The 13,581-nt window shown below is 34.9% G+C and overlaps 2 protein-coding genes across 2 annotated transcripts in view; both read left to right on the forward strand.

Moving 5' to 3' along the window:
* LOC111403686 (ubiquinol-cytochrome-c reductase complex assembly factor 1-like) overlaps window positions 1-7,752 on the forward strand; it is an 8,798-nt gene extending 1,046 nt beyond the window's left edge. Inside the window, exons 3-7 of the mRNA XM_023032282.1 lie at window positions 147-360; window positions 1,321-1,487; window positions 2,184-2,308; window positions 7,105-7,165; window positions 7,615-7,752. Of these exons, the coding sequence (XP_022888050.1) occupies window positions 147-360; window positions 1,321-1,487; window positions 2,184-2,308; window positions 7,105-7,165; window positions 7,615-7,704 (657 nt within the window). The 3' untranslated portion in view covers window positions 7,705-7,752. The remainder of the gene's footprint in view (window positions 1-146; window positions 361-1,320; window positions 1,488-2,183; window positions 2,309-7,104; window positions 7,166-7,614) is intronic.
* Window positions 7,753-8,007: 255 nt separating this feature from the next.
* LOC111390216 (acid phosphatase 1-like) lies at window positions 8,008-13,391 on the forward strand. The gene is made up of 4 exons (XM_023015244.1): window positions 8,008-8,722; window positions 9,273-9,482; window positions 10,773-10,891; window positions 13,108-13,391. The coding sequence occupies exons 1-4, from the start codon at window positions 8,304-8,306 to the stop codon at window positions 13,164-13,166; spliced, it is 807 nt and encodes a 268-aa protein (XP_022871012.1). The 5' UTR covers window positions 8,008-8,303; the 3' UTR covers window positions 13,167-13,391.
* Window positions 13,392-13,581: the final 190 nt, after the last annotated feature.

A 13,581-nucleotide genomic window follows, 5' to 3' on the forward strand; every position in this document is an offset into this window, starting at 1 on the left:
AATGAATGGAACTCATGTGTTTCATTATTTCTACTTGTTTGTTAATCCATTGTAACTTTTCTCGCCTGTTTAATATTTTTATGGGTTGACGTAAGTACATGCCTTTGGTGAATTTGCTAAGAGTTCATGAAAGAACATGCATTTAGGTGAATTTGAACAAGCTGTTTTGGTCCAATCCTTGTTCATTGGCGTTGCCAACTGATTCACCGCAAAGAATTGAAGATCCCAAGTACGAGGGCTTTAAGCGAGTTATCCTTAAGCTGATGCTATTCTATAGTAAACAAAGCCAGTCCATTCGATGGGCAAATGCAATTTACAGCCGAGTTCTTTATCAAGTTGACAGGCCTGCTATTTATGACGGTTAGTATTTTTTTTCTCTTATGCTCATTATTGATCATCTCTTCATGCTCTGATGAGTTGTGGTTTCTTGTGCACAATATGTGTTTAAAAGAAAAATGGCATCATTATTCATACCTAACGGTGCAGAATATATTCAAGTTCAAGGCCAAACATTTTAACAAGATGAAACAATTTTGTTTGTATTGTTACCTGAATTCTATGTCATCTTTTGTGAGGGCACATGTTTATGACATGCCATTTGATTATGGAGAACAATAATATCACCATATTTTCAAGTTGCCATCTAATTTTGTATTTAATTTGTTTGGAAGTTTTTTGGAGTTCATGATTTATACTTTTTTGCTTTTCTTGAACTGGTGTAGTTGTTCAACTAAATGACGGTACGGGAATGGGAAAAACTATTAACTTTTTTGTTTCAAGTATCTCCTTTCTGTTTTTAATCACTTGTAGGCAGTATTCTGTGGGATATTCTACTTAGAAGCCTCTATATTCCTGTTTGTGTCACCTTTGACAAGACTGCTTCAAAGTTTATGTTTATCTAGTAGAGGCTTGCCAGAGCGCCATATTGTCACAAACTCTTATCACATTTTCCTTGTACTAATATAATGCCCAATTCTATGGAAGCTAACTCTAGAAACTATATATGTCCATGTGGGTCTTTTAGGAGGGTAAGGTCAACTTGGCAAGGTAACAGATTCGGAAGGGGATTGCGCATAGTTCTTTCTCATGAATAGTTTGTTGCATTCTGTAAGAAGAATTATGATGTCTAAAGTGCACATACGACAAAATCCTATATGTGAAAGTTTTGGCATACAGGTCTATTGTCTTTTGATTTTGACCAGACTAAATCTGTTGCTCATGAATGAACAAACATACCCAATTACCCATCATTAGTTTTGTTTGCTATCTTATCTTTACATTTATGTAACTTTAACTTGAGCAGTACCTTTTTACATGCAGTGTTTAGCTTGGAGAAAACCTTTAAAACAACATTCTCCTTGCTTGTAATCCATATGTGGCTTTGCTTGCGCCGCTTAAAAGAAGAGGGAAAGGAAGGTGTTGAGTTGGGGCAACACTTATATGAGATGTACAATCATGATCTTGAACTGAGAGTTTCCAAGGCTGGGGTTAGTTATCTGTACCTGAATATTTGTTGCATATTTAATTCAATGCTAATTAATATCATTACTTCTTTTAAGTTCAAAAGAAGGTGTTTGTTATATTTTGTGTCTTTTCAGTCTGATGAAAACTTGAAGTTTCTACCGAACAATTAACTTTTAGAAGGTCCCACATCACTTGAAAACATTCTAGACAATTAGGGGGTGTTCTCTTTGTGTTTCAATTTTGTGTTTTGAATTCATTTTGAGTTTTGTGTTTTGAGTGTTTGTTTTGAAATTGTTGAAAATGTGTTTTTTTGGTTAGTTTCTCAAAAAACAAATTTTGAGAATCACCACAACACCATCTCAAAACACCAAAAAAAAAAAAAAACAAAAAGAAATTAATTAATTTTTAATTTTTTTTGAAATTTTGAGAATCACCACAACACCTCCAAAAAAAAAAAAAGAAAAAAAAAAGGTGTGTTTCCTGCGTTTTCAATTTTTTCAAGTTTTACACTGAAAACGTCCAAAACGACAAAAAAGTCGTTTTGTGTTTTCTTCACAATTTTTTTTTTTCGTTTTTGAAAACAAGAAAGAGAACACGTTTTCACCGTTTTGAAAAATCAAAAACAGAAAACGGCCCGAAAACGGTAAAGAGAGCAGGGCCTTACTTTTTCTATCTAAGCACTTTGTCATTTATTCCATTTTCTTGCTTTGACATTGCAGGTAAACTTGCTGTTAACTAAATGGATGAAAGATTTGGAGAAGATATTCTATGGAAACATTGTTGCTTATGATGCCTCTATGCTTCCTGAAGGAAAGATGGATCAGTTACAAAGTGTTATTTGGAGGTAAGGCATTTGGCAGAATTTTGATGCTAGTATTAGTTTGGCATGATTCATTGATGAGTAATATATTAAGCTACCAGCGAAGCTATGTTCGAAGTGTAGAAAAAAATGATAAACAGCAGAGATAATGCAGCCACAGCCCCCACTGTTACACCAAGGATGACATCCCCCTAGGTGAAAGAAATCTGGGTAGCGATGGAATGGATATGTTTAAAATCAATGTTGTAGATTGCTATCATATTGAAGAGTGTCAAACTTATTGTCAAGAACGATGTATAGGCAGCATGATTGATTTTTTGGCATTTGGGTCCTTAATTCTAACAATTTTATAGCAAGTTCATTTTTTCTGTCTATTAGAACATTAAACCTTCATGTTAAAGGTTGAACCCCAACCTTAGGGGCCCCCACCGACCCTGCCCTGGGCCATCGTGGAGGAGGTAAATCGCAGGATGTGCCTTCCAGGAGTCAGGGTGGAGAGCACATGGATAGGTCAAGGCTGTTAACCCATATGGTAACTCCCGCTTGCAACAAAGCCAATTCGACCTTGCGGGGAATCGAACTCTGCACACTGCCGCGCTGAGCCCTATCCGCCCTCCCCTTTGTCACTGGGAGATATGCCCTGGGGGCTAAACCTTCATGTTACTTGCACTTGAGGCGGATTTTGGGGCTATTTTTATTGGAAAAAGATTTGCAGAAAGAGAATCTCTTTTATTTGTTAGCAAATTTGTCTCGAATTCATTTCAGACGACACTCAGTGCTAAAGATTCTGATGCACATAGTATTTCTGGAGATTTCTTTTGGTATAGAATTGGCAGCTTCAATAGGGCAAAAAATTAAACCCCTGTTTGGTTTTACTTAAAATTAGATTTTAGTAGATTTTGATAAAAGTTGACGAAATGTGTGTTGAAAATTTGATAAAAGTTGTGGGCCTCATAAAATGTATGGTTAATATTGTTGACTTTGGCTTGGACTTTTATCAAATTTTTTATTAAACCAAATAGAGACTAAGTATCTAGGTTAACAACCACCAAGATTGAATCAACTGTTGAAATTGTTTTTAGGTTTTACAGAGCTGACTGGTTGCTTCACTTGGGGCCATATTCTAGCAAATTCTTTTGATCTTTTATTTCAATTTAATTATTGTATTGCCAGAATCAGGTGAAAGTTCTTTTTAGCTAGTTTTCTGATACTGCCTATGATAATAGCAAGTATGGTTTCTTTTAGTATTCGAAGAAAAGGGGTTTTTTGGGACCTTCATTTCTCTAGATATGGACGCATTGATTGTATGTAAATTTGGCGAACGGTTTGGGATTTCGTCGAGTTTGAAGAATGCAAAATCTTATGCAGCCCTTAGAAGCTTCATTAGAAACATGAAAACTAGAAGAATATTTTGCTGTGTTTATTTCTATTATTTCTGTGAATCAGACATACATTCAGGTCTTGCAAAGGAATGCTTTTCCCCAAGTCTCTTTTTCCTTGATCTTCTTCTTATTATTTACTCTTTCTTGCCATCTATGATGTTGAGGTGGGTGGACTGGAGGAGGAGAGAGGTAGATTAGAGGTTTTTGAGCTTGAGTGTCTTAGTGGCAGTGAGTAGGTATAGGTTATCCTTTTTTCGTAATTTTTTCTTCTATTCCCTTTTCTTTTGTTTATTGAAAGGGAGGGTAGTATTGTCTATTTAATGAATATTTATCACGTGTGAATCGCGATAGTTAAACGATTCCAATGAATGGACATGTTAAGGACATATTATCTACAGCCTATTGTCTGCAGATTTGTCATCGTAGGAACCTAAAAGCTGTTGATTGATTTGGGAAAATCTCCTTTTTCTCTTATTATTAATTCACCAACGGATACATATATATACATGTAAGGGATATTTCTCAAAAAGGAAATAATCCTATCTAATATGGAAATAATCTAAGACTTATACACCTACCATATTCATAACATTGCTCCTCAAGTTAGAGCATAGATATCAATCATGTCCAGCTTGTTACAAATATAATTTACTCGATTCCCAACTAAATACGTCAGTTAATTCATCTCCTGTCTTGACATGTTTACTCGAAATCAATCCTTGCTGTAACTTTTTACGAACAAAATGACAGTCTGCCTCTATGTGCTTTGTTCTCTCATGAAATATCGGATTAGTGCCAATGTGAATAGCTGCTTAATTATTGCACCACAGGAACATAGAGGAGGACTTATCGATGCCAATCTCCCTAAGAATGTGATGTAGCTACATTTGTTCACAAGTTACCTATGCCATAACTCGATATTTTGATTCTACACTTGATTGAGCTACAACATTTACAACATTTTGTTTCTTACTCTTCTAAGAGATTAGATTACCCCTAATGAAAACACTTCCTTGTAGTAGAGCGCCTATCTACAGGAGAACCTACCCAGTTGACCATGGTCTCTATAAAGAATCCCACGCTATGGAGCTCCTTTGAGGTATTTCAATATATGGGTTACAGCATCCCAATGTGAAGTTCTAGGAGATAACATAAATTGACCAATAATACTTATTTGTAAGGCAATATTTGGACGAGTAATCATGACATAGACCCTCCTGTATTTCTCCGCATCAACTAACACATCTCCGTCTTTAGCCTCGAATTTCACATTTGGTATCATAGGGGCATCACTAGATTTTGCTTCTGCAAAACCTGTCTCATCTACTAGGTTTAGAACACATTTTCTTTGAGACAGAAAAATTCGTTTACAACTTCGAGAGACTTCTATCCCTAAGAAATACTTCAACAGACCTAACTCCTTTGTCTGAAAGCTTGTGCCTAGGAAAGCTTTTAGCATACTTATGCTTCTACTATCACTACTAGTAATCACGATATCATCAAAATATACCATTAACAAAATACACCCTACTGTAGACTGCTTAGAATTCTGAATGATCATATGCACTTCTTTGCAAGCCAAATTCAATCACAACCTCACTAAATCTTCCAAACTAGGCACGTGGTGATTGTTTCAGACCATATAACAACTTTTGCAGTTTGCATACCCCCTCGGAGCCCTGAGCAACAAATCTTGGTGGTTGCTCCATGTAAACTTCTTGCAAATCACTGTGGAGGAACACAATTTTAACATCCAGCTGGTGAAGTGACCAATGATAATTAGTAGTAAGAGAAATGAATAGCCGAACAGAAGCCAGCTTAGCAACTGGAGAGAAAGTCTTAGAGTAGTCCACATCACAAGTCTGAACATATCTTTTAGTAACCAAACGAGCTTTCAATTGAGCAACAAATCCATTAGGATTCATCTTAATAATAAACACCCATTTACATCCGATTGCTTTTTTATTAAGGGGTAAAGGAACTAAATCTTAGGTATGATTATGTTCTAGGGCTATCATTTCTTCCTATATGGCCGCTCACCAGTTACTATGGGACAAAGCCTCAGCAATTTTTGGTACTGACACACAATCTAAGGAAGTACTTGGACGATTATGACAATGCATGGTAAGAAATAAAAGAAGAGATAGGATAAGTACATGACCGTTTTTTCAAAGGGCAATGAGAAGATCAAGGCTAGATTAGGAGGGGGTGATGAATCCTGAGGCGAAGGAGCAAGTAGAGGTGACAATTCATGGTTTGTAGTAGGTGCCACTTGAGATTGCTGCACACGAGAAATGTAAACATTTCAAATAGACGGATGAGAAGATACTGGTAACATATGTATAGTTATAGTGTAAACAACAAAATCATCTTTAGATTCGAAAGGATGATTGGAGGATCCATAAATACTGGAAAAGGGTGTGGACTCAAAGAAGGTGACATCAGCGGACACTTTGTACCATCCTAAGGAAGGAGAGAAACATCGATAACCTTTTTAATGTCGAGAATAACCCAAAAATTATACACTTAAGGGATCTGAGATCAAGCTTAAAAAGTTGAGGTTTTATATCTTGGACAAAGCAAGTACATCCAAATACTCTAAGAGTGATAGAAAATAAAGTTTGAGAGGGAAATATAATAGAATAAGGGATTTTACCATCCAAGACAGAGGAGGGCATACGATTGATTAAGTAACATGCAGTAGAGATTGCATCCGCCCAAAATTCTTTTGAAATGTTCATATAAAAGAGTAGAGCCCCCACAACTTCTAATAAATGACGATTTTTTCTTTCTGCCACTCTATTTTGTTGTGGAGTAGCGATACATGAATATTGATGTCTTTTTGAGATAGAAAGGAAATAAATGTGATGATAAATATTCCTTGTCATTATCACTCCTTAAAATACGTATAGATGTATCAAATTGAGCTTTAATCTCAGCATAAAGGTGCAAAAAATTGAAAATATTTCTGAGCAATTTTTCATAAGATAAAACCAAGTAACCCGAGAATAATCATCCACAAAGGTAACAAAATAACAAAAATAAGAAAACGGCCCCAAATATCATAATGTATTAAATCAAAGGTGGACATAGCCCATAAATATATATACTTGTAGGGGATATTTCTCAAAACGGAAGTAATCCTATCTAACATGGAAATAATCCAAGACTTGTACACCTACCATATTCATAGCAAAAGCTAAGGAAACAAAAAGTTGGAATCCTGGTACTATATCAGACTAATGATGAGGACTTAACTGTATTTGTAAACGTTTTAATGTCCTCAAGTTAAAGGACAGTCAAATGAATTCAGTTTAAGCTAAAATTTAACTGATTAAAAACTTAGGCTGGTTTGCTGTGGTTTAAGAACATTTAAAGATATTGGATACTGTGCATTTTAATAACTACTAATATTAATGATGTTTACATGAGTTGTAGGAATGTTTTCTCTGATGATGGTTCGTCAAAACCAAGTGATGCCGCATTGCCCCTGGTCCAGGTAAGCTTTCATCTCTTGGCTGTTAAATAGATTGTTAGCTACAAAAAATTATTTCTTGAGGTAAATTTTGATGAGATGGTATTGATATTATATTATTCTCCTGTTATTGCATGACTACATAAAATACTATACATTTCAAACGCTTGTCACCACCTAGATATGTTAACAAAAACAACTAGTAATCTCCGTCTGTGTAAATCATTTGGTTATTTTGGGTGCTGTTGGCCATAAAGTGTCCTCTTATGCTGGGATATGTTTAGTCTTTAATGAGGGAAAAATATTTTTCTTTAGGATCCTTACAAGTACGAATTCTGTTATATAAGTTAATGATTACAGATAACTTTCTTGCAGTTTTTAGTTCCTTGTATGAAAGGAATAGAACATTTGTTTAATGTATTGAAATTAATGATGCACCAGACTTTCTTATTTGTTTCTTTTGGCATTCATAGGCCATGTCAAGATACGTACGCCGGGAAACCATTTGTTTGTCATTAACAGGTATGCATTTACATTTAGTGTTGATAAAATTTATTTTATAAGCATTTGTACCTTGGTAAGATTGGGAAAAACAATGGAGAGCCTATATACTAGAANAAAACTCGATCAGATGAATTTAGTCGTGTTTATTCACTGTTAGATTGGAGATTTGCATGCCTAGTGCCGATTCTGCCTCATCAACATTAACATTTCGGCATTTGTCGTAGTGACCTCGATAGAAATAAATATAAAGGTATGGTGATCTGATTGAAACATTTTAAAGTTTGATGACCTCCGGTAAAATTTATCCTTTTCCTCTGCAGCCTCTAAAGCATTCAATTCCTGTTGTATTCGTCAACGCCACCAATAGGAGCCCAACGATCCAAATCGGATTGTGTTATATATAGATACAAAAATCTGTATCTATTCTCATTACTCCATTACGTCAGTATCATCCCCACCGTCCAAAGCAACAGAAATAAAGGGCTTTCATGTCCACGTGAAGAAAAGCATCTTTCCTTTTTAAAACTATTTCTGGTTAAAAATAGTTGAAATTCCAAGAATTTAATCATATTCGTTTCTTGACTCTTTTGAAGACCATATAAATTCCATATACATATACGTGCTGTATTTTTCTAGGCATTATTTACTTTGGTATACAATGAGTTTCTTGACAAGAATTGCCCTTTTTCTGTCCCTGTTTTCCTTAGTTTTGGCTGAAGGAAATTCAAATTTAAAACCTTTTCAAAGGCCTTTGATTCTTGAATACCCAGAAAGAATTGAACCCAATGTGAAACAAGGATGTACAGATGAAATTCAATTACAGTGTACAGGTTGGAGGTTTGCTGTGGAGGCCAATAATATAAGTCCATGGAAGAGTATTCCAGCAGAATGTGCTGATTATGTGAAGGATTATTTGACTGGAAGGGGTTATGAAGTTGAGCTTGAAAGGGTCTCTAACGAGGCTGGAATTTATGCAAGAAACGTGGAGTTGAATGGAGATGGGAAAGATGTTTGGATATTTGACATAGATGAGACTTTGCTTTCAAATCTTCCCTATTATGCTGAACATAATTATGGGTAAAATATTTTGTACTTCTCTTTTAAGATTTAATTTAATTTTTAATTATGATTGGCCTTGTGCATTGCAGCAAGAATTGGCTTTTTTGGGGGCTTTGGGATTGTTTTCGATGTTTGATACAATATTATAGAATTGTTCTTGCAGTTTGTTAAATAATCATTTTTTCTATGGCATTTAGTCTATGGATTTTAATTTGAGCTATTGTAACAATTTTCTTGTTTAATAATGGTTATGAGTAGGATTCTTTGAACAGTTGCTGATTTGTCTTTCTTTGTGGGTGCAATTCAGTTTTGATTTGACGTTTCTCTTACTATGATTGGAATAACAAATATATATGACATTTGTGGCATGTTTAGACTAGACTGTTGGTATACTGTCATGTCGTGTTGTGTTGGATGCTGCATGCCAAACGTGTCAATGATGTTAAATCATTATGCTTATTTGATGAGTTTTTGTGACTTGCTAAGCATTCAACTGGAAACCCTTACTATGAGTTTTTTTTATGTGATTTCAGATATCTGATATGCGTTCTCTGGTGATGATGTGTAGGTTGGAGCTTTTCGATAGTGTGGAGTTCGATAAATGGGTCGAGAAGGGAACGGCTCCTGCTATACAGTCCAGTTTAAAGCTTTACAAAGAGGTTTTGAGGTTGGGATTCAAGGTGGTCTTGTTGACTGGCAGAAGCGAAAGGCATAGAAGTGTTACTGTTGAGAATTTGATCAGAGCTGGATTTCAGGATTACGACAAACTCATATTGAGGTTAGTATTGAAATTGCTTGTTTCTTATAATAGGTATGATAAGATTTTGTAGGCAAACTCTTGTTTATAGTATCCCTGCAGTAATCTTGTTTCATAATTCTCTACAAGCAATGTGTCGTTCATTAACTGAGGATCTCAACTGAGCAAGCAAATGCTAATTCTCAGACGAAGTATGAAAACACCTGTGTCCATATAGAACTTTACCTAGAAGACGAGATGATGGATAAGATTCAAATGAAAATAATTAATCCTTATCAAGGCATAATTTCATAATGGGAGCTCAAGTTGAGATGAAGAACAAGAGAATCTTTCTTTCGAAGTAATATAAATAGGTGTCATTGTCTTGACAAGGAGCCCCGTTTAATTTATCAGTAAGTACTTAAAAAAGCCATTTGTGGTGGATTTTAGTCTAGATTAAACCTTAGTTATGATTAATCTTGGACAATTTTTTATCTGTGCTTTTGTTACCATCATTTTGCTGTACAATATTGAAGAATAGTTATTAGGTGAAAAGTAGCATCAATCTTTCTGTGACTGCATAGCATTATAGTACTAAATACACTGAGAGTTGGAATTTGATTGCTGAGAGATACGTGTGGATGATCTGGAGTGCTACCTTATTAGTCTGAATCCAAAACCGAATATATTGAGGAATTTTAGATAAATTGGACAAGGCAACATATGGAACCTTAATATTCACAAGCCTGAAGTGTAGAGTAGCTCATTTGATTTATCTATCCTTCAAAAGGTAGGTCTTTTGCTGTAACTGTGAACTGAACAGTTTTCTATCCTTAAGGATTCTGCATAAGGAAATTGAATTATCCTTTCGATTTGAGGTGAGAAAGCTTCGAATTTAGTGGAGTATATTTTATGTGCATACAAAATTATACATGCCTGGTATCATTTAAGGCTCAAAATAAATTCTTGTTAATCTTGGTCAATTGTCCCTTTTTGGTTAGTGGAGTTGGATTTGGATGAATATTCCCAATTTTCCATGCAAAAATGAGCTTTTGGTCGCAGTTTTGTTGCTATTCTTTAAGCACCATTAGAGCATGTAGGCTTAGAAAAACCTACAAGTACTTGAAAGAAATTCAAGTAAACACTTGCTTTCAAATATGTTTTTGTTGGGAAAAAATTACTTACAAGCTTATGCATATGCTTGATCGCGTTTACGATAAAGTAATGTTACGTATAAGTACTTTTTTGTGAATTATGTTCTAGTTTAATTAGAAGCTACTTATTTCCGAAGATTTTTATTTCAAGAACTTATATTTTCTTAAAACTGTGCAGGGGCTCGGAGGATCACGGGAAGACAGCGACAAAATATAAATCAGAGAAGAGGAGTGAGATGGAAGCTGAGGGTTACAGAATTATGGGCAATTCTGGAGATCAATGGAGTGATTTGTTGGGTTCTTCCATTTCAAAACGTTCATTTAAGCTTCCCAATCCCATGTATTACATCCCTTGATGACTTCTGATTGGATTCTTTTTTACTGATTTTTAGTTGGATACTTTTTTTATTCAAATGTTCAATAAGTACCTGTACAAATTGGATAGAACATCATTCTTCTGATCCCGGAAAGCTGTTGAAAACGGGATTGAATAGTGTGTTGTGTTGGATGCTGCATGCCAAACGTGTCAATGATGTTAAATCATTATGCTTATTTGATGAGTTTTTGTGACTTGCTAAGCATTCAACTGGAAACCCTTACTATGAGTTTTTTTTATGTGATTTCAGATATCTGATATGCGTTCTCTGGTGATGATGTGTAGGTTGGAGCTTTTCGATAGTGTGGAGTTCGATAAATGGGTCGAGAAGGGAACGGCTCCTGCTATACAGTCCAGTTTAAAGCTTTACAAAGAGGTTTTGAGGTTGGGATTCAAGGTGGTCTTGTTGACTGGCAGAAGCGAAAGGCATAGAAGTGTTACTGTTGAGAATTTGATCAGAGCTGGATTTCAGGATTACGACAAACTCATATTGAGGTTAGTATTGAAATTGCTTGTTTCTTATAATAGGTATGATAAGATTTTGTAGGCAAACTCTTGTTTATAGTATCCCTGCAGTAATCTTGTTTCATAATTCTCTACAAGCAATGTGTCGTTCATTAACTGAGGATCTCAACTGAGCAAGCAAATGCTAATTCTCAGACGAAGTATGAAAACACCTGTGTCCATATAGAACTTTACCTAGAAGACGAGATGATGGATAAGATTCAAATGAAAATAATTAATCCTTATCAAGGCATAATTTCATAATGGGAGCTCAAGTTGAGATGAAGAACAAGAGAATCTTTCTTTCGAAGTAATATAAATAGGTGTCATTGTCTTGACAAGGAGCCCCGTTTAATTTATCAGTAAGTACTTAAAAAAGCCATTTGTGGTGGATTTTAGTCTAGATTAAACCTTAGTTATGATTAATCTTGGACAATTTTTTATCTGTGCTTTTGTTACCATCATTTTGCTGTACAATATTGAAGAATAGTTATTAGGTGAAAAGTAGCATCAATCTTTCTGTGACTGCATAGCATTATAGTACTAAATACACTGAGAGTTGGAATTTGATTGCTGAGAGATACGTGTGGATGATCTGGAGTGCTACCTTATTAGTCTGAATCCAAAACCGAATATATTGAGGAATTTTAGATAAATTGGACAAGGCAACATATGGAACCTTAATATTCACAAGCCTGAAGTGTAGAGTAGCTCATTTGATTTATCTATCCTTCAAAAGGTAGGTCTTTTGCTGTAACTGTGAACTGAACAGTTTTCTATCCTTAAGGATTCTGCATAAGGAAATTGAATTATCCTTTCGATTTGAGGTGAGAAAGCTTCGAATTTAGTGGAGTATATTTTATGTGCATACAAAATTATACATGCCTGGTATCATTTAAGGCTCAAAATAAATTCTTGTTAATCTTGGTCAATTGTCCCTTTTTGGTTAGTGGAGTTGGATTTGGATGAATATTCCCAATTTTCCATGCAAAAATGAGCTTTTGGTCGCAGTTTTGTTGCTATTCTTTAAGCACCATTAGAGCATGTAGGCTTAGAAAAACCTACAAGTACTTGAAAGAAATTCAAGTAAACACTTGCTTTCAAATATGTTTTTGTTGGGAAAAAATTACTTACAAGCTTATGCATATGCTTGATCGCGTTTACGATAAAGTAATGTTACGTATAAGTACTTTTTTGTGAATTATGTTCTAGTTTAATTAGAAGCTACTTATTTCCGAAGATTTTTATTTCAAGAACTTATATTTTCTTAAAACTGTGCAGGGGCTCGGAGGATCACGGGAAGACAGCGACAAAATATAAATCAGAGAAGAGGAGTGAGATGGAAGCTGAGGGTTACAGAATTATGGGCAATTCTGGAGATCAATGGAGTGATTTGTTGGGTTCTTCCATTTCAAAACGTTCATTTAAGCTTCCCAATCCCATGTATTACATCCCTTGATGACTTCTGATTGGATTCTTTTTTACTGATTTTTAGTTGGATACTTTTTTTATTCAAATGTTCAATAAGTACCTGTACAAATTGGATAGAACATCATTCTTCTGATCCCGGAAAGCTGTTGAAAACGGGATTGAATAGTACAAGGCAGTATCAAAGAATGGAGTGATTTGTTGGGTTCTTCCATTTCAAAACGTTCATTTAAGCTTCCCAATCCCATGTATTACATCCCTTGATGACTTCTGATTGGATTCTTTTTTACTGATTTTTAGTTGGATACTTTTTTTATTCAAATGTTCAATAAGTACCTGTACAAATTGGATAGAACATCATTCTTCTGATCCCGGAAAGCTGTTGAAAACGGGATTGAATAGTACAAGGCAGTATCAAAGATGTTAAATCTTATTTATCCAGTGTACCAAACATGCGTTATTTTGTGTCGAATATAACTTATTTAGTAATTATATGATATTGGTGGGTAAATATTATCCACTGTCATCAAACTTTTAAAGCACACTCCATTCAATCACTAAATTTTTATTTGTTTTAGTTGGGTCACTACATTTCAATTTAGTTCTAAATTTCATTATTCTAATGCCTGCAGTTCCCAAAATTGACAGAAATTGCTTGGTTGAGAGCTAAATTATAAAG

The sequence above is a fragment of the Olea europaea genome, chromosome 1 (genome assembly GCF_002742605.1).
Source record: "Olea europaea var. sylvestris chromosome 1, O_europaea_v1, whole genome shotgun sequence".
Lineage (NCBI taxonomy): Eukaryota > Viridiplantae > Streptophyta > Magnoliopsida > Lamiales > Oleaceae > Olea > Olea europaea.